The sequence below is a fragment of the Fusarium verticillioides genome, chromosome 3, assembly GCF_000149555.1.
Source record: "Fusarium verticillioides 7600 chromosome 3, whole genome shotgun sequence".
Taxonomy (NCBI): Eukaryota; Fungi; Ascomycota; class Sordariomycetes; order Hypocreales; family Nectriaceae; genus Fusarium; species Fusarium verticillioides.
The window spans coordinates 3,023,908-3,046,822 of NC_031677.1; the positions used below are offsets into that span (position 1 = coordinate 3,023,908).

The following is a 22,915-nucleotide window of genomic DNA, read 5'->3' on the forward strand; positions in this document are numbered from 1 at the left end:
CCAAGAATGTATCTTGGTCTTAATGATTATTTACCATGTTCAGCAACATCAGGTTTCCATGGCAATATAATGGAATATTAGCAAAAACTCTGGCTTAATTGGCTTTTAAAGTAGAGACAAAGACACACTGCAAATGAAAATTGTTTAAATAAAAAAAACTCATTGTTATTATGAACTCCACCCTAAACCAATCTTCAGAACACCGCCCATTCTATCGTCTAATCTATCCCACACATGGCTCCCCCCAACTCATTGCCTTCGAGTTGACCTCCTGGCTGGTGCGGTCTCTTGCTTCACGTCCTTGATATCATCTCGCACGCCGATAATACTGTCTTCTCTTTCAATCAGTGACTCATCAACACCATTGAGTTGTTCCTGACGAACCCACCCGGCCTCAACTGCGAAGCATACCACGTCTGCAGCACAGCTGAAGCAGGGCAACTCATCTCCGGCATCTGGATCCAGGTAATTCCACATCTCTCGTGTCTCTTCCTTGAATCTTGCAAGCTCCTTCTTATCACCCTTGAAGTGACTTGTCAAATATTCGTAGAGGTATGCCAGCCAAAGCACATTCGAGTATGGAGCATATGCATCCCATGAGAGTTGTCCGTCAATGCCCCTAGCGTAGGGCGTGTTGTGAGCTTCTGGAGGGAGACATGTACGGTCAGCACGGAGAAGGAATGACCTCATTCGGCGATAAACTTTGCATTGTGCTGCATGAGTACTTGTAAACAGGCTGAGGTCTCTTTCGAGATCAAAGGCCACAGGTTTCGCATTTTCAATGGAAATATCTTCGCCACGAGACAGGCCGTAGTCCAAAATCGTAATATCCAAGCCTGAGAATCCAAAGAAGCCCGCTGAAGGAGGACCCATGTCTCGAGGTGGCTTGACTTGCCGGATACATAAGTTACCCTCGTGAAGATCACGATGCTACTCAAAGTTAGTGGGTTTAATCAAGTTGTGTGCTTTGCAGGAAGGACTACCTCAAACATCACAAGGTCCTCGGCTCTCGCTAAAGCAATAGCCTCCAAGAGAAATATATCCCATAATTGGCTCTCACTCGTCAATTTCCAGTCTTCTAGCGACGTTCCAGCATCGCCCAGCTCAACAACCAAGAAACGCGTATCTTCCAGATATCGACTCGGTGAAGGATAAAACTGTGCTCGGTCCGGGTCTTGTCGTTTCATCTTCTTTTGGAACGACTGATGTGTCTCGAGAAGCTGACGTGTTGTTTTACCCTGAACGACATATCGCTCCTTGTATACAACGAAACCTGGAATATCTGCCAGCCATTCCGAGATTTGCAACTCGCCCTGTACATCCTCTTCAGGATGAGGCTCTTCGTCGACCAAGCCAGAGCGAACCTGGGCTTTGGTCTGTGGCTTTATGGGCGACGGGAGCCGAATGACCTTTATTATACTTGTGCCACGCTCATTGGTAACGCGATATACCTCGGCGTAAGATGCTTCAGCGATCTTCTCAATTCTATCTTCTGGTGGACAGACATCCTCCCACGTGAGGGTTCTGAGCTGTGTTTGCTGCGCGGCCGCCTCTGAGGTTATCTGAGCCTCCAATAATCTTTGAAAATCGACGGAGTCATCCTCATCATCTGGCGGACCTGAGATTGGCTCTTTAGCCTCAGCAGTGCCTCTGTTCTCTGAGATCTTGAGGGTTGTGTCCTTCTTGATGTTGATAGCCTCGCTTATCTTCTCCGGGACAGGCTCTATGGTCTTTTTCGGCAATTTGGCCTTTGGCTTGGTAGCTGGTTTCTCATCGAGATGAATTGACGAGACTTTATTTGTTATAAAAGAGACAGAGTCCTTTTTCCTGTTTGGTTCTTGTTGGGGCCGTACTGGGCTTTGTGGTAGCTCGGCGAATAAACGTTCAGCTTTTGACCGTTTTGCCGGTTTTCCATATTTCTTGACCGTAGTACTCCTCGTCATTTCGATGCTTAAACCAAGAAGAAAAAAAGTCCCAATAAGGTGTTATCATCAAGATACGCAAGTAGTCAGTAATCAAGGACCAGTCATGCACGATATAAACATCTTCAACCAGAAAGGATGGTTGGTGAGGCAACGGGCCCACTCATAGGTGATGTAGGTACCAGTGGAGGACAGTTCGACGGTACCTACCTTACTTAGATACTGCAGCTTTAGTGGAAGAACTGACTTAGGAACCTTGCCTCAACTACCTTAGTAGGTAGCCTAGGTGCCTAGGTAAAGGTCAGTACTGAAGGGCCCCAGGTACTCTCTTGAGATTTTCACTGGCACAATGGCTTTGTATCAAACATCTCGAGTGGATATAAAACAAGGAAATGAGATATAGCTATGTCAGAACATATAGATACTCTATACAAGTAAAGACGATAGCTAGCACCCAGCCTCACATTGAAACGAATGAGCAACCGTGGCTAGCGTGGGCCTTGAAGAAAGTGGGACATGACACTACACACTTGCTGGATCCGTCGAGGTGACGACGTAAAGGGGCTTGGTAGATGCGTTCTCTGTGAATGTACTGGTATCCTGGCATGAAACTAATGGCTAGGGAATGCACTGTCCAATGGTGTTCCATGTGAATATCTATTAGATGGATGCGCTGTTAGTCTAGCAGTCTCCTCTGTAACTGCGGACCCGGCATGTGGGCGGGATATTAATGGATCGTGGCTCGTTTCTTGCCCGTTGATGCTGACAGCATACCTACTCCGTCCCCAGTAGCCATGAATAGAAACAATACGACGAACTAGAGCTCATAAGCAGACGTGGAGTAGCACTTGCGAAGAGACGTTTGCTAGCCGAAGGACCCTTCCGCGCCAAAGACAGAATGCGAGAAGTAGCTGTCTGTGGACAGAACAAACATCCTTTAAACGTTGAATCGCTAGCGAGCCGAATTACTACCTAGGTATGGAGAGTTGCTGATCTTTTTTTATCATACTGGCAGGGCTCTTCTATGCGAGACGTTCCCCTGAGTGTCATTTCTTTGGCACTGTGAACATCCACTAACTCTAGCTGGATCTGACAGCACCAGCCCAAGTTGGAGCTCTCGACAGTAACCCGCTTTGTCATATTTCAAAATCTTTCTTTTCCTCTGGTCTCTACCTAACACCTTCCCTAATCACTACATACCTTTAAAAGACAAAAGAGGGAAGATCCATTGACTTTTATTGACTCGACGCATCGGCTTTAGCTAAGGCAGGCAGAGTGTCCAAACACTTCAAAGACCTTTGACAGGAGTCGATTTAGCCAATCAAAGACTGAAAGCTGGCCACAGCCCAGTCTTTTGAGCCTCGTCCAACGTCCCGCCGCACGGTCTCCAATCGAGTCGTCTAATAGAAAGCTTGCGCATGGTAAAAGGAGGCTGTGTATGTGCAATCCGGTCACCACGGCACTCAACCGAACCCCAGCCATAGAAGGACTGGATTCACAGACACTTATCCTACGGAGGACGGGGCAAGCTTACAGTGATTACTTTACCTGACCACTTGACTATTCGATTGGAGTTAACGATTTGACGACACGACACCGTCTTCATCCCCCGTTGCCTTGGCTGTCAGCTTGTCGCTTGGCACCCTCCCACGTCGCTCGACCTCATCGCATCGTATCGACATCAAATAACCGAGTTTTTGCTTGCTCGATCGAACCTTCCATCGCGCAACGTTATTTCATTAAATCCGCATGCTGGCAGCCGCCTTTGCTAGTCGATAGTCCAGCCTTCAACTGTCCGCCGCTATGGCTGGGCGACCGCCTGGAGGAGGTTTCGATACGGGACAGTCGAATAATCGCGACGATCTGTTACTTGACCTCGACAATGACCAACCTGTTTACAATGGCGGACAGCGCTCCAATCTCAACGATGATGACCTGATGCGCTTTCACGAACAAAACCAAGACCCCCCGCCAGGTCGTACCTCTGTGTCCTATGACGACTTCGTCGGGGCTCGAGACGCGAATCATGCTTCGACCGCACAACCTGCCGGCGGGTTAGGTGTACCGCCCAGATCTGGTCCAGGTTCAACTCCCTACCTTACGAGACAGTATAGCCAAACTTCCGAACTCGGCAATTACCAACGATACGCTGATGATTTCGATGATTATCCCGTCGAAGGCGACTCGTACTATCATCAAGATGGAGGGGCAAGAGTTGACGAGACTACCCCGGGCCTTGGTAGGAACAATGCGCGGAATCGAAACAGCGTCTTGGGTCTAGGTGGAGGTTTTATTGGTAAAGTCAAGAATAGGTTAGGCCTTGGTCAAGGATATTCAGAGATGGATCTGCCTCTGACAGAACCCGGCCATGAACGAGGCGATTCCGTTGGAGGGAACTCTCATCAGCCAACGCAGCAGGCTCAGAAGGGCAGGTTTGATATGGGCAACTTCAAGTTTGGATTTGGCCGATCGAAGCCGGATCCATCAACCCTTGGTCCTCGACTCATATACCTCAATAATCCGCCAGCCAATGCCGCCAACAAGTATGTCGATAACCATATCTCGACTGCGAAATACAACGTCGCAACCTTTCTCCCGAAATTTCTGTACGAACAATTCTCAAAGTTTGCCAACATCTTCTTCTTGTTTACTGCCGCGCTTCAGCAGATCCCCAATTTGTCACCAACGAACCCCTACACAACTATTGCACCTCTCATAGTGGTGCTTATTATATCTGCTGTCAAGGAATTGGTTGAGGACTACCGCAGAAAGCAAGCCGATAATGCTCTTAATACTTCCAAAGCGCGGGTCCTACGAGGCTCAACTTTCCAGGAAACGAAGTGGATCAATGTGGCCGTCGGAGACATAATACGAGTGGAATCGGAAGAGCCTTTCCCTTCGGATCTAGTTCTTTTGGCTAGTTCTGAGCCCGAAGGTCTCTGTTATATCGAAACAGCAAACCTTGATGGCGAAACAAACCTCAAGATCAAACAAGGGCTGCCAGAAACTTCCTCAATGGTTTCACCCAATGAGCTTAGCAGGCTGGGGGGACGTATCAAGTCGGAACAGCCAAATAGTAGTCTTTACACATATGAGGCAACTTTGACAATGCAGACTGGAGGTGGAGAAAAGGAATTTGCTCTCAATCCAGAGCAACTCCTTCTCAGAGGTGCTACTTTACGAAACACGCCTTGGGTTCACGGTGTTGTAGTGTTTACTGGCCACGAAACGAAACTCATGCGAAATGCTACTGCTGCTCCTATTAAGCGCACCAAGGTTGAGAGGAAACTCAACATGCTTGTCCTCTTACTAGTAGGTATCTTACTGGTTCTGAGTATTGTGTGTACTGTTGGAGATTTGATCCAGCGAAAGGTCGAAGGTGATGCTCTCTCTTATCTCTTCCTGGATCCTACCAACACTGCTGGACAAATCACTCAAACATTTCTCAAGGACATGGTTACATACTGGGTTCTGTTTTCGGCACTGGTTCCCATTTCTCTCTTCGTTACCGTGGAGCTGGTGAAATATTGGCACGGAATCCTAATCAACGATGATCTCGACATGTACTACGATAAAAACGATACACCTGCTACTTGCCGAACGTCAAGCTTGGTCGAGGAACTTGGCATGGTTGAATACGTATTCTCAGACAAGACTGGAACCCTCACCTGTAATCAGATGGAGTTCAAACAATGTTCAATTGCCGGAATTCAATACTCAGAAGATGTACCTGAGGATCGTCGCCCAACTATGGTTGACGGTGTTGAAGTCGGCCTTTTCGATTACAAGGCGCTCAAATCTAATCTCGCCAACGGACACGAGACTGCCCCTGCCATCGATCACTTCTTGTCATTGCTCGCAACTTGCCATACTGTCATCCCGGAGATGGATGAGAAAGGAGGTATCAAGTACCAAGCTGCTTCTCCTGATGAAGGCGCTTTGGTCGCCGGTGCCCTGGATCTCGGGTTCAAGTTCACTGCCCGAAAGCCAAAGTCGGTCATCATCGATGCCAACGGCCGCGAACTTGAATATGAACTTCTTGCTGTTTGCGAATTTAACTCAACTCGAAAACGAATGTCAACTATTTACCGATGCCCGGATGGGAAGATTAGATGCTATTGTAAGGGGGCCGATACCGTTATTCTCGAACGACTCAATGATCAGAACCCGCATGTGGAGGTTACGCTCCGACATCTTGAGGAGTACGCCTCTGAAGGTTTGCGAACGCTATGTTTGGCTATGCGAGAAATCCCAGAGAATGAGTTCCAGGAATGGTACAAGATTTACGATACGGCCCAGATGACTGTTGGCGGCAACCGTGCTGAAGAGGTGGACAAGGCTTCGGAAATTATCGAGAAAGACTTCTTTTTGCTCGGCGCAACTGCCATCGAGGATCGCCTTCAGGATGGCGTCCCAGAGACAATTCACACCTTACAACAGGCCAATATTAAAGTCTGGGTTTTGACTGGAGATCGCCAAGAAACCGCCATTAACATCGGGATGAGTTGCAAGCTGCTCAGCGAAGATATGATGCTTCTGATCGTCAACGAGGAAACGGCAGCTGCTACACGAGACAACATCCAAAAGAAGATGGATGCCATCAGGACGCAGGGAGATGGCACAATCGAAACAGAAACATTAGCTTTGATCATCGATGGAAAATCTTTGACATTCGCTCTCGAAAAGGATTTGGAAAAACTGTTCCTTGACTTAGCCATTATGTGCAAGGCTGTCATTTGCTGCCGCGTGTCTCCTCTTCAAAAGGCCCTTGTTGTGAAGTTGGTCAAGAAGTATCAAAAGGAGTCCATTCTTCTTGCTATTGGCGACGGAGCAAATGACGTCTCCATGATTCAGGCTGCACATATTGGCATTGGTATCAGTGGTGAGGAAGGTCTTCAGGCCGCACGAAGTGCGGATGTTGCTATCGCTCAATTCCGCTTTCTCCGAAAGTTATTGTTGGTTCATGGTGCATGGAGTTATCAGCGTGTCACGAAGACGATTTTGTTCTCATTCTATAAGAACATCGCGTTATATATGACCCAATTCTGGGTAAGTATGGCACGAAACCCCGAGTGTGTGTAACCATGGCTAATACTGGCGGCAGTACACATTCCAAAACGTATTCTCTGGTCAGGTTATCTATGAGTCATGGACACTATCTTTCTACAACGTTTTTTACACCGTTCTGCCCCCTCTGGCGCTCGGTATTCTGGATCAGTTCATCTCGGCTCGCCTGCTGGATCGATACCCCCAGCTTTACATGATGGGCCAACAGAACTATTTCTTCCGATTTAAAGTTTTCACACAGTGGATAGGCAACGCTATCTACCATTCCATTGTGTTGTACATTTGGGCGCAGCTCTTCTGGTATGGTGACCTTATCCAAGGAGATGGCAAGATTGCTGGTCATTGGGTGTGGGGTACGGCGCTCTACGGTGCCACCCTCCTCACCGTCCTAGGTAAGGCTGCTCTAGTCACCAACAACTGGACTAAGTACCATGTCCTCGCCATACCTGGAAGCATGGCCATTTGGTACGTGCTTACTGCCGTCTATGGTATCGTAGCGCCTATGGCAGGCGTGTCCATGGAGTACTTCGGTACCATACCAAGGATCTACGAAAGCCCTGTGTTTTGGCTTCAAACGGTCTGCCTCGCCATCATGTGCCTCTTGCGTGACTTTGTCTGGAAGTATGCGAAACGTATGTACCGACCACAAACATACCATCACATCCAGGAAATCCAGAAGTACAATATTCAGGACTATCGGCCCAGGTTAGTTGATTCCTCGCCACGCCATGGAACTCCCAAGACTAACGTATTTCAGAATGGAGCAGTTTCAGAAAGCAATTCGGAAAGTGCGGCAAGTGCAACGCATGCGTAAACAACGCGGATATGCCTTCTCGCAAGCGGATGAGAGTCAAACACGTGTGCTGCAAGCATACGATACCACGAAGCATCGTGGACGATATGGTGAGATGGCCAGCTCAAGGCCAGCGGGCAGGTAACCGGCGGGGGCAGAAGGGGAGATGGATTGTGAGCAGGTCTTTTGAGAATACCTGTGTGGTTTGCGTGACGAATACAAAATATTGGAGGGTTTACTCAGGAGTTGGATTGCCATTTATTTCGAAGCACCGGGTGGTCGTTCTGCTCAGTCAATTTTTCTTGTACTATCCAATTATCGATGCTGAGAGCTGCGCGTCGTTGGCTCGATGAATAGAAATTCGCATGATGCATATCTGCGTTTGGACATCTCGGAGAAGTGCCTGAACACCTTTCAAACAAGCGGGAACGAGGATCCGAGAGGAGATCTAGGCTTTACGAAAGGAGACTGGTATGTTAAATTATGCGTTAAACATGAGAGGTACTATTTATTGCGTTGCCTCTTTCGTGGAGGCTAGAGATGTATGTTTTAGTCACACTTCGTCACCGTAACCAGCCACACCATCTTTCAACTGCGAAAGTTATTAATATGCAAAAACATATCTCCAACTTTGACTACGAGTCCATCGCCTCGACTTTGTGAGACTAACATTCTCAACATGTAGGGTCAAAGTGTACTTCGTAACGAGCACTTCACATGTGTACCACTCATTTCACAGCAAATACATATGAATGATTATGTTATTTATGGAACCATGTGTCTGGGAGCATGACACATCGGCGTCTATTGTAGCTACATACACATGTGCATATGACCAGGCGTCCTTGTTGAATCAGCAATGATGATCAGACCCCTTGATCCACAGAGGGTATATATCAACATTTATTGTTCGCCTTTTCTCATACAGAGGTGTACACAATTCACATTCGGCCGGCTGAAGTTGCCCAAGGTACATAGTAGTTAAGTCACATTCAAGTGTGATGCACCTTGAACAGGTGGCAGATGCAGACCATATCACAAATAGTGCAATAAGATCTGAGACACGACTGTCCTTTGACAGTGATCTGCATATGAGGTGTCACGTACCTGGCCTTGATGCGCTGTCAAAAAGATCCCATAAGGATGGTAGAGTGATCGACTAGTTTGAGTGTTTGAGGCCAATGAGGATGACGAAATCGGAAGCGACTTTGGATGCACCAGGCTGCAGTAGATGAAACTTGGAATAAGCCACGGGGAAGCTGCTGGTATGGGAGTAGTTTTCTAGCAGATACTATGTAGAGATGAGCGTCACCAAGGCGCTCAGTTGATTGCGTGAACAAAAGGTGCTCTTGATACTCTCGGTGAGATCTCGTATCATCAGCCAGGCATAGCTTACAGCATGCTGTCTGAACATTCTGCGATTACGCATTGTGATTCGTCTTGCTTTCTCGCCTTCAGCTCTCCTCAATCTGCTGCACACCCAAGCCTGAGAACGATCATGTCGGCAAATGTTCGCGAGACCTCGGGTTTTGGAGCGCATGACGCACGTTCTACACCCGCGCCCGCGCCATATATCACAAGAACTGTTCCATGTTACACAGAAGCTTGACAAATTCCATCGTCGGGGCTGAGGCCGGCTGATTGCATTGGCATTAGTGTTGACACGGCGTGGGGTGGAGAATGAAAATCCGGGGATCAAAGCGTGGAGAAAGACAGGGGGAACTGGACGAGACTTTTCATGGTTTGAGGGGTCGCCCAGACTAATCTAGTTACAGGAGATATCAAGGTCAAGGTCATGAAGCAACAGGTAAACAATGAGTGAAGTAACGGTGCCTCATTGTGTCATTAGATTTATTCGTTGTTCTATATTAAATGTATGTGTATATGGATGCTAGTAGAAGAAGAAGAAGAAGAAGAAGAAAATGGAAACCACGCGGCTGTTGAGCCTCCGTTGCTGACCAGGTACATATAGACAGACATGATCAGACATGCTTGTATGTTTATGCTCAAAGATCCCTCGCTGAGTCCACAAGAAAGCCTGCCAAGAATAGAAAATGTTCAACTTATACAATTGCTCAGGTACGCCGTACCCGCTTCCCAAATGCCGTTGCTCATGCTAATAATTTCGTAGGGATGCCGTGTAATCTCGTCTCGTGCCTTGTTTACTTTGCTTTGCCGTGCCAGAGCGTGAACTCACCCTCATGGTAATTGAAATCAATATACAGATAAGAAGAAACGCCAGAACCCCAGCTTAGCCCAAGCAGCCGTTGTCTTACACCTAACTTGTCGCAGAAACCGGGGCCCTCAACCCATACTCTGCTTCAAATTGGGACTGATGAGTTATCTGTCTGCGGAGAAGTGTGTCCACAACAGATCGATGAGGCAACAACTTTTCGAGTGTGCAAAATAACCAACAATCCCAAAGAGGGTCCAACAGCAAAGATTATATGGAGGATATCAAAATGGAAAACTAACATGGTAAAATCCATCCCATTCTGAGATTGATAAATGCTGGAGATGCGAAAGAGAGAAACTTTTGAGCGCCAGGAAGACGGTCGGTAGCCATACCGTCCCCGAATATGCAATGTGAAAAAGAAACAATGAATCTCGACAATATACCGACCCCCGTACTGCGTGCTGTACTCTATTCGGTACCGAGTACGAAATGAGGGCCTGGACCTTGTCTTCTGAAGGTCCAGCTTGCTCAACTTTTAGCCCCTGTTGCAAGGGCGCTGAATACCCCTGTGAGCTTGATGCAAACCCCGCAAAATTAGACTTTTGCGGTCCTGTTTGGATAGGCCAAACTCGCCGGGGTTCATGACCGAAGCTCCGGCCGTGAAGTGAGACACCGCCCATCCAGCAGAACACTCTGTGCTACTAGCCCTTCCGAGCTGTTCTCGAGTTCCGCAATGTACTGAAGTTTGTACAGACTTTTGTTGGGTAGTAGGCGCCCATGGCTAGAGAGCGGAGCGCGCCAGTCATCTACTGACCATGGGTGTCACCAGTTCAATGCTTCTGGGCCGAGAGTAGGTGCTGGGATGGCGAGAAGGGAGTGGCCGATCCATGCCGCCTGATGTTGCCTCGTAGTTGTATCCACTACCTCCAGCGCCGTAGTAACCCCCGTCATATGTCGATGACAGATATGGGGCCGAAGGACGGCTGTACGAGCTATATGGGCTGGTTGCTGCACTGCGGCTAAAAGGCCACAGGTTGTTGGAGCTGCCTGTAGGCGACGGAGGGCTTGGGGGGCGGACATTGAGAGAACGGAGAGCCGAAATGGCCGAAGTGTGTTGGAAGTTCGGTGCTCCGGTTCCCGGAGTGGCTGGTGGAGAACTCGAAATCATGGAGCTGGGCCGTGAAGGAGATGCTCGAGGGATGATGTCTTTGGGCTCCGAGTTTCCCGCAGAATGGAAAGGATAGTTTGAGGACGCGTAATGACGGACCGAAGAGGTGGGCTGTGACGATGCTGTCTGATCAACTCTGCGACAGCTGCAGTGTATCATTAGCACCGTTCTGGACCAGAGCGGTTCAACCAGGCAGGAAGGGCAAGGCCCACCACTCATGGAAATAGAACTTACTTGTCGGAGCAGTAAAGAAACATGTCGTCATGAGGGATGAACTGCTTTTCGCACGTCATACTAACAACCATGTCAGCAAAACTCTTACTCATCTATATGAATTGATGAGGCGCCATGGTTGAAATGGTCGTTTGTTGTATAATTTCTGGACATGACAGCACTGCATTGGGCCAGAAGCAAAGAAGCCTCATGATGCTCATGGAAAGCATTTAGAAATACTATGGGGTAACATAAAGACCTACCAAAATTGTGGGAAACTCTCCCTTTCATCTTCCCAAGACTCTGTCCATTCCCGTTCACGTTCACGCTGACTGCGACCGAGCTTTTGTGGTGTGTGCCTTCGTGTCATGACGGGCCTCTTGTACTTCGCAGGATCGGTTGCGGTGACTGCTTTTCGGACATCGGTCGCAGATGAATTGGGCAGACCGTGGCCCGACTTTTTCCGGCTGTGATGCATCGCGTGTAATTGAACAAACAAAATATGAAGGGATAAGGATGGAGAACTTGGCTAAGAGAAAAAAAACAATCCTCAAAAGGATCCTGAGAGATGGGGGGGCCAGGTGATATGATATGAGTATAGCACCAGTATAGCCTTCACCGTCTGTACTCGGTACCACTGTAAATCAGTGGAGAGTGTAGATATTTAGGGCAGTTGGGGCTGCTGCGGTCAGGTTGAGAAACGCCCCTTCAGTGTGGTTCGACTGCGGGGGTCTTATCGAGGCACTAGGCTCCAAAGATCCCCTTAACCTACTCCTTGATTCGATCAACAAGGGGTAGAAAAAGGGAAAAGGTTGCAAAATTTTCCTTTGAGCTTGACCGCGTCTGGAGAAATTCCAGAATTGTGTGATAGCAGGGTGCAACAAAGTGGCAAATTGTGGTCGAAAACGCGCATGGGCGTGTGCAAGGACGACAGGGCGATAAATTCCCCGAGTGCCTAGTAGTGTTGTAGATGGAGACGAACAATGGTTGAACAAGCTGAGACCAACTGACTCGAAGTAGGGCAGAATTTCCTCAATGAAAAGAATGTCCGGTAGGTGAAAGACGAATGGCTCAATATCGGTTTTCTTTTCTGTTCGAGATCAAGTTGGGAAAGTCTGGGCAGTTTAGATCTCGATGAGACGAAAATTTCCTCCTGGTGAAAATCCACGGATGAGAGTTTGACTCAATAATTCGTTACCGCCTAGGAACCGGAATGTTGACGAAAGATCCGCCGCGTGGGGTAGATACCGTGCTGTAATTTGTTCGGTCACGGAAGAAGGCGGTATGTATAAATCGGATGTCGATTCGTAAAGCCAAACAACAGGAACTAGGGCGTGTAAGTGTCATGTAAGCCAATTTTAGCCGGATTAATAGCCAGTAGTTGATGGGCAGTTTGAGAAAGAGCCGCTTTATTAATAGCGTTTATTGCTGAGTTTGTTCGTTGCGAAGCTTGATCGATGAATCCGAGAGACAGCTTGTGGTCTCAATGGAACAGACGGGATGTTGGTTTCTTTCAGGTGGGCGAGGTCGGGGCACACGATGCTAATAAATAGGACGGAGTTGGAGACACCTGGTGACTCGGGCCTTGGTTGTCGTGATTGATTGAATGTATGAGTGAGCGAGGAGCCGAAAGCGGAGATGCAACGCCCGCAATAAGTCAGCCAATAACCTGCCGCAATCGACCCGGAAAGCTGCGACTATCGGATTGCGCGACAGCTGGGATAATAAGGCACGATATAGGAACTACTAAGCAATCCCTAGATATAGAGACGTATGCGTAAGTCGCGAGACAGACGCAATGCGTGAGTGTTTAGTAAAAAGGCCGGAGGATGTACCGTCTGTCTCAGGCGGACTGATATGATGTCTGCAGACGTCGTCACACTTTCAGCAAACGTGATATTATGCCCGGAAACAACGATTAATGAGGGAGGAGGGAATGAACGCTTAGTATTGTCTGTAGACTGAATGATGGATGCTGACCAGCCGTCTCACAGGTAGGTTGGTGAGATTATGGATGAAAGTGGAAGGCTCAGATTCAACAAAGGATGTTGGGGTTGCCAGCTCAGCTATCTCTGGGGAAGAGGGCTCTCTTGTATGTGGTCGCTTTGCTTAGGTACCTCTGTAGGTATGTAGTTGTTAGGTACCTAGGTAGATAAACAACCTCCAGCGATGATGGGGGAACGGCAATAGGGTTGCATTATCAGCTGCGAACCAGGGACTTGTCAATGTGCATTGGCAATAGAGCAACAGAATAGGTCATTGTAGCGCATCTAGCGCAAGAACGGCACATGATGACCTTCTTGACAGAATCAATCAGCCATATCTCGTCATCACCACAGAAAGCCATGCCGCACCTCAATAAGGAAGGCTCTGCTTGTCCTTATGTTGAATCGCGGATGGGCGAATGCCAGGCACGCGTCTATCTGTTCGAACACTTCTGGGTGAAAGTGAAGCCGGCTGGTGGAGTTACCTCACGGAGTAAGGTATCTTTAAGCGGGCGGGGGGCGTCTGCGTTAGAGAAGTACTCGTTATCTTCCATTGGCATTGGCATCCTTCCAAACGGTCTTTTTTCAAGGGTTCAAAAAGTGGAATCGCTCGCGCAAAGTTGAGAGCAATTCATAGCCCGCTTTGATTGTCATTGTGTCTCGGCTGCCAGGATGCGGGCCAGCTGACGATGGCACAATCGGTACTCCGTAACGATAGTACAAACCTCACAAAAAGGCAAAGCGTCTTGAAAAAAATCATTACGAGGTGACCAAGTCAGGATCGAGTCTAACTGAGGCAAGTACTTACCTAGACTTTCTTGCCTGAGCGAGTTGAACTGAGGAAACTGGCCCAGGATGGTTGACCCCTGAAGATAGGTAGGTACCTTACCTATCCGTACTACCTAAGGTAGCTACCAGGAAGGTATCTGGGTTAGTAGGTACTTATCTAAACTTTCAGGTCACCGTCCATATCCTACCTAATAAGTACCGAACAGAATGATACCCTGGAGTGAGGGACAGAAAAGACATAAGCAGGCGGCAGAGATGAGATAATATATAAATGAAGGTAAACATGTTCTAAAGCCGTCAAAATATTTCTGTCATCCAATATTGGAGTCCCAATGAAGGGCCAAGTAGGGGACTATCCACCCATGAATTGTTGCTGGGCTATCTGTACCGTAGCTTCAGGCACCAGCCACAACCTGAAGCCCACAATAGGTAGCTCCCAAAATACGGAACTTAGTAGCTCCTGTCCACCGTACGAGGCACGTTTCGCCTTCTCGGTATGTGTCTTGTCGGACTCTGGGTGCAATTGCATCGTAACGCTCCATCAATTACGCAACAGAAGTCAGCCTGGTTCCTGACATACCGCTAATCCAGTTTCCTGGCGCCCACCCTAAATGACGTTCTTCCCAAGTGATTCTCCCGAGAGCTTCGCGGGCCGGCACATCTTGTATGTGCGGGAAGAAGGCCGCTAAGCCAAGGAGGGGCGTGAGTTCTATACTGGTACTCCGTACATAGCTGCCCTGATGATGTGCATCCCTAACATCCAATGAGCGATGCACGCGTGAGAAAAGCCCCCGAGAAAGAGGCAGAAAGTACCTATTGATCAAACTGCCTAGACTGCCTATCAGACAACCCATGTGGTGCTCCCAGAGGGAAACATGTGTGATTGTGTGGCAGTCGTCGATCTACAGTATGGTCCTCGCATGGCTAACCTGGCGAATATTTGACACAAGTGGAGATTACGTAGTTCGTTGTGCCCATGGCTGCCATGATGAGTATTCCAACCCATGTGGTCGTATCTACTCGGAGCCTTCAAGGTGTCTGACGATTACTGGATAGTAGCACCATCGTTAGATTCGCACTAAGTTAGTCCACCGCTCCAAGCTTCTGTCATGTCTAACTAAGCCAAGGACTCCACTACCCAAATACAAACTCACTTATAGGAGGACTACCTGAATGGAAGTTCACGAAGCCCGTGTCGATCTTGTCGATTCGCTCTATCATACGCTACGTGATCACGCATTGAAGCAAGCGCATATAGGTAGCCTCAAGTCGATGAGGCAAAATTGTCATGCTATGCTGCATTCTCCAAACATTGTCTGCAACGACCGAGCCTAGAGCCCCGCCGTGATGGACAGACACTGAGGTTACAAATTCATCAGCTTCCCCCTCTTCATGGTCTCTCGCAAGGGGCTTGACTCTTGTCGTTGCCTCGTCCCTTGACCATCCGCTATCGGCTGGTCGCGGGCCATTAGCAGTACTGTCCTGATCCGCTCTCTGAGTGAACGGTTCACCAGTTTAGCGAAGTGCCTAATTGTATGAAGCTGTTTCCCCGGTATGGAGGAGTTAGTCTGTGGGGTCCAGTCTATGGACGCCGCAACTAGAGCTCTATCTGGGGGGTTGATGAGATACTAAGCCGAATCAGTTTATGGAGCTATATCAGACTAAAAATTGATTGAATTATTACGCAGCCCAAGTTAACTATTCGCTCCAGCGAACTCGGCCTCGAAACTCTTACTTCGTTGCATTGGATACAATCGAGTATTTCGATGCTTAAAGGGCTTTTTGTCACACTGCATCTTTAACCGCTGTGCACGACAACCAGAGAGGCACCAGGGCATCTAGGCTTGAGAAGCCGCGTGGGATGTGGGGAACTTCAATCCATGGATGCCAGCATGTCCGGGCTCCATTGACCTCACATCGTGCGTTTCGTCTTGGCCCAGGAACTGATTCTGTTGGCCAGCTCCTGTCAACAACTCCCGCTAATCCGGGGCTTGTGACTACAATTGCATGATAGGGAGGATCAGATGCAACGATCCTGTCAAAATGAGGCCCATCAGTGCCAGATCTCTATGAGCTCTGATTGTAACGCCCAGTCAAAATCTGGGCACAGCTTGAATGTTGCAGCCAAAATAATGCATCCACAGCTGCCACTGATAACGATGAGAGCATGGAACCTTGCATGGGGGCCATAGGTCAGGGTCGTATTTTATGTTCACTACCTAGGGTTCAAGCGTACCATGGCAAGCCAATTACCTTAGCTTATTTGTTTGGTGCTTCTCACCTTTGAGGCAGGTATTTTCGCTTTCCTTTCCTTGCATCCAATGGAGCATTTCATGTAAGGACCCGCCTCTTTTTTCACCTTCAAGGTCAAGAGTCTCCACTTGAGGCTCACTAACAAACAGCCCACGATGCTTCGGTTTTGCGGACTCGCTTAATTATTAGCAGCCCCCTTCGCAACTGTATCCAAGCCAATAGATACACCACGAAGCAATGACATAGGTAATCCTTTTCTTCCTCTTCTGTGTCTTTATTTGTACGAGTTTCTCCAACCAAGCTGCTGCTTCACTATGGCAGATTCATTGCCGCCCAATCCAGAGCGGTTTATCAAAGACCCAGGATCCCAGTCACGGTTTGATCGCATTATTTGGACACACGGGCCAGTCGTTCTCGCACACTGGTTCAACCGTTCAAGCTCAGTCGGATAGCTTCGGCGCAAACGGGATGATCCAGTCAGCCTGTACGGAAGGTTAGTCGTGGGGAAAAAAAAAAAAAAAAACCTCTTCAGTCAACGGCCATTCATAGTAGATAACCATTCGTGTTAAAAGCGCAGTCATGCACCCTGAGCCGCCGACAAAAGCGACTGGAGAAGAGCTCAAATTTAGTGCCTCTTATCAGTACTCTCTCGAGGCAATGCTGTGTAAGTCCAGGCATCGGGTAAGTGTTCAAGCATTAGATGTGATACTACTCTGCATGGCTCGGGCTTTTATCGACATTATCTGAGGTTTTGTTTGAGGTATATATGAGGATTCGAGTTTAATAATATCGTACGCGATTGACCGCTCTTGGTCAAACACAAGGCGTGATCTGCGCTGTGTAGCGAAATGCTGCTAATCTTGGCCTACTATACTAACGGTTGCTGGGCTAGAGGGTTTGTTACCGTGTGATCATGCTATGGATGTTAGTGATGATGCATTGAGATTTATATCACTTCTTGCTGACTAGAGACCTGCCTGTGTTTGATACGGACAGTCCAGCCACACTAAGATCTTCTGGTGTCGCAGCGTGCCAAGGTTATCTGCTTTCATTAATAGGTAATGGTTTAACTGTCCCCGTGGTCAGGGTTTTGTCCCCAGTAGCCACGCAGCTCACGCTCATAACAAGTACACTCTGTGTATGACGAGCTTACAACTACCTATCGATCCGCATGTATCTGGACTCCATTGCTTGCCTATTTCTTACCTGTCAATGTCTCCCTTCCTAAGTAAAATTCATGATGGGGGTGAAGCTGTTAGGGCGGTAGCCTAACCGTTGATCTTACCTTTATCGATGACGGGAATGGGCGGGCGGGAAACTCTGCACCCTTATTCTAGTCTTCAATGTAGATCACAACCTATCGTCACTTCGGTGCCATGGTGCACAACCGAAGCATGAGCCCCCATGTTATCAAATGGCGAGAGTTGGTACTTGGCTGATGTAAATCTATGAGTCGCTATGTTATGACAACATTAACCCATCACGCCATGTCACACAATGCTCTGGCTCACTCACTATACGTATGTAGGTTCAACGCTTCGGCGGCCCGAAGACAAAACCTAATACAGGGTCATTGTACAGAGTAGGGATTTTACCATGGCATCATTTAATACGCCAGAGAGTGATGATATCACACAACCAGAGAGGTTCGTCGACGGTGAATTGTGCTAAGTCTCGAAGCAGTAGCTTATGAGTGTACCACACCTCGAATATAGAAAGTATGAGTGATACCTGAGATAATAGCGATGGGTCTTTGTCAGGCTGATATCTCGCCGGTTGGCTTGCTATCGATATTGGGGAAGGGATTCAACTCAGCTTTCGGTTTGCGGGTTTGTCAGTTGAGCCTCCTTTCTCGAATGAACATTGTACAAGACGGGAACTAATAAACCACGAGAGCCGCTCTTTTCAAGACAAATGCAGCATAAATCGGGAGCTTCAGGTTCTCATCCGGTGTTTCCATTCAAGGGTTAAGTGATCGAGAGACAATCCTCACAATCCAGTCATGATGAAATAAATTGAGACCTGTAGAGCACACAATCGTGCGAATGTCAAAGAGACTGCCACAGCTGGGTGGATCACAATTGCACCATCTGCCATGATGCGACAGGATCAGCCGAGACCTTGAGAAGCCATGACAGCTGTGACTGTTAACGAGGCGGTGAATGAAGATTAAGAGGCCGTCATAGCTGGGTTTCTGATTGTACATGGCCTTCCATTTGACGCAAACACGCCACGACTCACTTGTTACTCTCCAAGTCTCATGTTCTTTCCTCTCAGCTGAGTGACTTCGTGTCTGGAGCAGCAATCATTGGTAAGTCTTATGCGATTCCGTTGTGGTAGCATAAATGCCGAGTCCCGATGATGAGGTCTTAAGAATCTGTGAAGGCAAACAGGCCAGGGAAGATCATTGATCTTAACAGGACGGCCTTACTAATGAAGGGCTTGATGACTTGATCGTAGAACAAAACTGTATAGACATGGGGCTACTAGATAACAATGTCAAAGCCCCTTCCACTGATATCCAGTGATCCGCCATAAGCCGAATCAGACTCCGTGATTGAGTGCTCTTTCACTTGTACAGAGTTTTACGGGTTGGAACCAGGTTGGTGATAGTACCTCAAGCTACCTTACCTTACTGTCAGTACAAAAACGAGACATTCCCATCACAATCAACAACCAAGACATCGAGGTCGAGGTGCATGATGGAAAAAAACCTATGTTCTGATGATAGATTCATCTTGTCTTTATTTCTTCTGAAAAAGAAGTACTCAGCCGTGTTTATCCTCAGCTTGTGTTTCTTCTCCCATTGCATTATCTTGCGACCTGATCACTGGTTGAATATCAAGGTTCAGGGCAGTAGCTAAACAACCGTATGAGACCAATTTTCAATTGTATATACATATTGACACAGTATATGATGTCTTATATTATCTTGGATTTGGAACAGTTACTTTATTCTATTCTATTACCTTGGGGCATTGGCTATAGCTTGCATGTTACTATGTAAGCATAGGACTTTTGAACGAAAATAACTGATTATTTAAGAAGACGATTACTTATATTTATGACCTATGAGGGAGTGAATATGACCCTGGAATGCCGAAGTTGGTGTACCATCAAATATCCCGCTTGCTTGGTTATGCTGTTCCCTCCCAATACTCCTAACCCCTGCTTTCGTAATCCGACATTAAGAAAATCCAATACATTCAGCCTATGTCCTCGGCAAAAGGAGAGTTTTTTGTTCTGTTTTCTCTTTATGAAACACCAGTCATGGATGATAATACGTCTGGTGGACTGGTTGTCCAGGTGCGTACGAAGTGCGACGGTCTGCCGCAAGTTCCTGCGGTGCACCGGGAGGAAAATACTCTGGTCCATTCTTCGATGAGTTAGAAGCTATTGTGCCGTCATAGTATGGAGGACTTCCGGGGGAATGGCCTTGGTCCGGGATCTGCATCATGCTCACTTGGGGAACCCATAGGTTTCCATTTGCATCATATTTGGGTTCAACCGCCGAAATCGGCTCTGTACGTGGTGAAACGTAAGATGAATCTTCGAGATGCCCAGATGGTAGTTCCACTGGCGGTCCTGAATGTGACTGGGCAAGTTGCGGGCCCGTATAGCCCACAGGGCTTGAAGGGGTGAAGTTTGATGACTGTGGACTCCAGGGGCTAGCGGACGGTTGGTTCGAGGCGAAAGATGGATGTTGGGGATGATGGGTAGTCATAGGATTGAGTCATCGGCTGCTGTGACCCAACACGTTCTCGCCGACGTCGATGCTTTCGGATGAGGCAGAAGCATGTCACGAGCACGGCAATAAGAGCTACAGCTCCGCCAGCTGCGATACCTGCAATGGCACCAGTCGATAACGTTGCTCCACTTTCATGATCTCCAGTCTCAGTAGGGACAGATACATCTCGGGTTGCAGTCCTTGATCCTGCCGATGCCGTCCGTGTCATGAGGGCTTTCAGATCTTGGTGGTCGAAGCCATCGGCTGGTGCTGTCTTGGTAGCTCCGCCGTTAGAATTTCCTCCCACAACTGAAATAATGTCAGTGGGGACGGCATATTTGGTCAATTCGGGATCGTAAAGCATCCAGGGCGACTTGTCCTTGTTTTGTCGCCCCAGGGACATGTCGTGTAAACCCCATTGGTCCGGAACATCGCAGTCATTTGTCAGGGGGAAGAAACCACCATGAATCAACATCTGTGCCTCGTTCACAACGTTGCAGGTAAAACTGTGATGAGGGTAATCCCCAGTTCCGTTTCCTTCGGGATACATCTTGATCCATGTGAAGGTAGGGAGTGTCAGGATATAAATGTCATCAAATCCAGAACTTCCTTGCTCTTCACCAGCTCCCCCATATAAATAACTGAGCATAGTCAATATATGATGGCACTTAAGTTGATAATGATGCACTCACATATTGTAAGAAGACTGGTCCTTGGTCCACGTAGCGCCTGCGCAAAACCGTCGACGTGATTCCGGAATATCACCCGTTGCATTTTGGAAATAACTTTTACCGCTCAGAACATCATAGAGAATAATCTGATCCATTGGTTGACCTTCCCAACCACCATGTTCGGCGGCTCTGATTCCGCCAAAGTAAACAAGCATACCACCGTCTCCGGCAGGGATATGAACCATCACACCCTCGGCGCGGCCAATGTCATCAGGACCAGTGTCGTTGGACCAACTGTTCGTGTCCATCTCATATCGTAGTAGGTATGATGTTGGTATCTGGGGAGCGTCACCCCAATCCGCATCGGTCGCATTGTTCATCCATCCGCCATAGTAGTAGGCCTCTCCGCGATCCGGAATGGACAAACCAGCTCCATAACTGAGCCCGACAACATCGTCTGTTCTAGAAACTCCCATGTTGTCCCACTCATCATTTATGATATCGTAAGCATAAAGGTCGAAGTCCCAAGGGGTGACGCCATTGAATTCGCCGCCAAAGAGATAAATTTTCTTGTTGATAGTATCAGGCCAAAAGATTCCACCACTTACATCGGGAACCGTGGAGTTCTTGCTCAGGTTCGCGTATGGTTGGGGCATGCCTGAACTGGCTACGTTGCTGAGATCATGGTAAATAAAGTAGGGGTCTATAGGAGTATTGGTCAATAAGCCGGCCGTCGACATTACTTCGACGGAATCTCGCCACTCGAATGTGAGAGACTGAGTAGGGTTCGCATACTGGAGAAGTTTTGTGGTGTTCCAGAACTACCATCATAGGTAACCAATCCACCGCCAATGTAAAGTTTGTCGTCAACCACAGCACTCTGATGGCCCCATCTTCGACAGAAATTTGATATGGGATCTCGTTGTTGCACTGTGAGGTTGACGCAAAAGAACAAGAAGAATAGAAGGACCAAGCCCTGGCGAATTTGGCTGGCTGGAGAGATTGAGATCCACATCATGGCGGCCACCTTGATGCTACATTTACTCACTCTCTCCCGGCCTGTTGGATGATCACGAACCGCGAGGAACGAAGAGGTATTGAGACCTGGGCAATCGTCGTCAAGAAGTAGAGCAATCGCAGAGCTGATGAAGAGGAAGGAAAAGTCGGCAACGCCAGTGCTAACTGCTAAGTCTCGTCTCGTTTCGCCTGCTCCGAGCAGTCTTAAGGCAGACAACACTTGCTGATCATGAGCAAGGGGCCTGGCCGAATCAATGGGGGCCAGAAATACACGGGCTGGTGAAGGCTGTACAAGGCAGCGAAACCAATCTCGTGTTTTTCTTTCCACTGCCAAATAAGCGTAACGGTAGATGAGGGTGGCTGAGGCGATATCCGGGGCTGACCTTGTTGCAAGGTCTAGACTTTTCAGGTCGACGCCTCAAACGCATCCTCAGCGTCAAGGACAGCCCAAGTAGCGGGTTGTCCATGCGGGAGCAAGGTTCACGGACACCATTCAGAGCACAGAACTCTGATGTTCCTGCTGGCCAGCTGGTTTTTGGTGGTGAGACGACGGATGCGCCCAAACCTGCTGGTGGTAGGGGCGGGCGTTGCTAGCACAGCCAGCGCGGATCATGATTCGCACGAACCAAGGAGCCGGATGCAGCTAGAGAAGTCAAAAACGATAGGAACATCCCAGTTGTGCTACGGGCTTGCATTTCAGCTCAGATGTACTCCGTAGACTCGGGAACACACAGTTAAGGAGGGCTCCTAGGGCTGAATAGGGTGCCACCCACTTCCCATTTTTACCAGAGCTCGTCACTTTGTTTCGAATCTCCTCCGTACTCAGTACGGACCATTAATGACTTCCCGATGATCTGGATGACCAGACTTGGAGATGAGTCCTATCTCTGCGGGGCCAATCTGGGCTGATAATATGCATACATTTACCTTGGTAAAGGTACCTGTAGTACTGTAGAATGGAGGAGGATACTGCCAGCTCAGTAGCCAATTCGCGGTTCCACTGGTGATCCCTTATTGCCTCGTCTCACCCTTCCACTCACCGGGAACCATCTTTCAGGATGAGGCACAAGCCGTCGTCCAAGTGGAACTTCCGGTCCTACACGGATTTTGCCATCCACCTGTTTCTTTCAGAAA

The 22,915-nt window shown here is 48.2% G+C and overlaps 5 protein-coding genes across 11 annotated transcripts; 1 reads left to right on the plus strand and 4 right to left on the minus strand.

Moving 5' to 3' along the window:
• Positions 1 to 155: 155 nt before the first annotated feature.
• On the minus strand, positions 156 to 2,298 carry FVEG_05247 (HASPIN protein kinase; the record flags this gene model as incomplete). Of its 2 annotated transcripts, XM_018893378.1 has the most annotated exons (3): positions 158 to 332; positions 385 to 930; positions 984 to 1,943. In XM_018893378.1, the coding sequence occupies 3 exons, from the start codon at positions 1,941 to 1,943 to the stop codon at positions 294 to 296; spliced, it is 1,545 nt and encodes a 514-aa protein (XP_018750223.1). In that variant the 3' UTR covers positions 158 to 293. The 2 variants fall into 2 exon arrangements, with proteins under 2 accessions (XP_018750222.1, XP_018750223.1); XM_018893377.1 differs by having other exon boundaries at positions 156 to 930; positions 984 to 2,298.
• A 505-nt stretch (positions 2,299 to 2,803) lies between these two features.
• Positions 2,804 to 8,411, plus strand: FVEG_05248 (phospholipid-translocating ATPase). Of its 3 annotated transcripts, XM_018893379.1 has the most exons (4): positions 2,804 to 2,898; positions 3,184 to 6,971; positions 7,027 to 7,694; positions 7,747 to 8,411. In XM_018893379.1, exons 2-4 carry the CDS (start codon positions 3,726 to 3,728, stop codon positions 7,925 to 7,927), a joined length of 4,095 nt encoding a protein of 1,364 aa, XP_018750224.1. In that variant the 5' UTR covers positions 2,804 to 2,898; positions 3,184 to 3,725; the 3' UTR covers positions 7,928 to 8,411. The 3 variants fall into 3 exon arrangements, with proteins under 3 accessions (XP_018750224.1, XP_018750225.1, XP_018750226.1); XM_018893380.1 differs by lacking the exon at positions 2,804 to 2,898 and having other exon boundaries at positions 3,094 to 6,971; XM_018893381.1 differs by lacking the exon at positions 2,804 to 2,898 and having other exon boundaries at positions 3,094 to 6,971; positions 7,027 to 8,411.
• A 1,271-nt stretch (positions 8,412 to 9,682) lies between these two features.
• Positions 9,683 to 13,713, minus strand: FVEG_05249 (hypothetical protein). Of its 2 annotated transcripts, XM_018893382.1 has the most exons (3): positions 11,603 to 13,713; positions 11,361 to 11,420; positions 9,683 to 11,271 (listed from the first exon to the last, which is right to left on the minus strand). In XM_018893382.1, exons 1-3 carry the CDS (start codon positions 11,815 to 11,817, stop codon positions 10,761 to 10,763), a joined length of 786 nt encoding a protein of 261 aa, XP_018750227.1. In that variant the 5' UTR covers positions 11,818 to 13,713; the 3' UTR covers positions 9,683 to 10,760. The 2 variants fall into 2 exon arrangements, with proteins under 2 accessions (XP_018750227.1, XP_018750228.1); XM_018893383.1 differs by having other exon boundaries at positions 9,683 to 11,420.
• Positions 13,714 to 14,465: 752 nt separating this feature from the next.
• On the minus strand, positions 14,466 to 15,100 carry FVEG_05250 (hypothetical protein; the record flags this gene model as incomplete). Its single annotated transcript, XM_018893384.1, has 3 exons — positions 14,466 to 14,626; positions 14,694 to 14,822; positions 15,043 to 15,100. The coding sequence occupies 3 exons, from the start codon at positions 15,098 to 15,100 to the stop codon at positions 14,466 to 14,468; spliced, it is 348 nt and encodes a 115-aa protein (XP_018750229.1).
• A 4,170-nt stretch (positions 15,101 to 19,270) lies between these two features.
• On the minus strand, positions 19,271 to 22,412 carry FVEG_05251 (hypothetical protein). 3 transcript variants are annotated; one of them, XM_018893386.1, is made up of 4 exons: positions 21,560 to 22,412; positions 20,786 to 21,467; positions 19,830 to 20,734; positions 19,271 to 19,742 (listed from the first exon to the last, which is right to left on the minus strand). In XM_018893386.1, the coding sequence occupies exons 1-3, from the start codon at positions 21,780 to 21,782 to the stop codon at positions 20,035 to 20,037; spliced, it is 1,605 nt and encodes a 534-aa protein (XP_018750231.1). In that variant the 5' UTR covers positions 21,783 to 22,412; the 3' UTR covers positions 19,271 to 19,742; positions 19,830 to 20,034. The 3 variants fall into 3 exon arrangements, with proteins under 3 accessions (XP_018750231.1, XP_018750230.1, XP_018750232.1); XM_018893385.1 differs by having other exon boundaries at positions 19,271 to 20,734; XM_018893387.1 differs by having other exon boundaries at positions 19,271 to 20,734; positions 20,786 to 22,412.
• Positions 22,413 to 22,915: the final 503 nt, after the last annotated feature.

Coding starts and splice junctions, on each gene's coding strand:
- FVEG_05248 (XM_018893379.1), top strand. CDS start 3,726: ATGGCTGGGCGACCGCCTGGAGGAGGTTTCGATACGGGACAGTCGAAT. Junction 6,972..7,026: donor TATATATGACCCAATTCTGG/GTAAGTATGGCA, acceptor TACTGGCGGCAG/TACACATTCCAAAACGTATT. Junction 7,695..7,746: donor ATTCAGGACTATCGGCCCAG/GTTAGTTGATTC, acceptor AACGTATTTCAG/AATGGAGCAGTTTCAGAAAG.
- FVEG_05249 (XM_018893382.1), bottom strand. CDS start 11,817: ATGCATCACAGCCGGAAAAAGTCGGGCCACGGTCTGCCCAATTCATCT. Junction 11,421..11,602: donor GAGAGTTTCCCACAATTTTG/GTAGGTCTTTAT, acceptor CATGGTTGTTAG/TATGACGTGCGAAAAGCAGT. Junction 11,272..11,360: donor TTTCTTTACTGCTCCGACAA/GTAAGTTCTATT, acceptor GATACACTGCAG/CTGTCGCAGAGTTGATCAGA.
- FVEG_05251 (XM_018893386.1), bottom strand. CDS start 21,782: ATGATGTGGATCTCAATCTCTCCAGCCAGCCAAATTCGCCAGGGCTTG. Junction 21,468..21,559: donor AACACCACAAAACTTCTCCA/GTATGCGAACCC, acceptor ATACTCCTATAG/ACCCCTACTTTATTTACCAT. Junction 20,735..20,785: donor GACCAGTCTTCTTACAATAT/GTGAGTGCATCA, acceptor GACTATGCTCAG/TTATTTATATGGGGGAGCTG.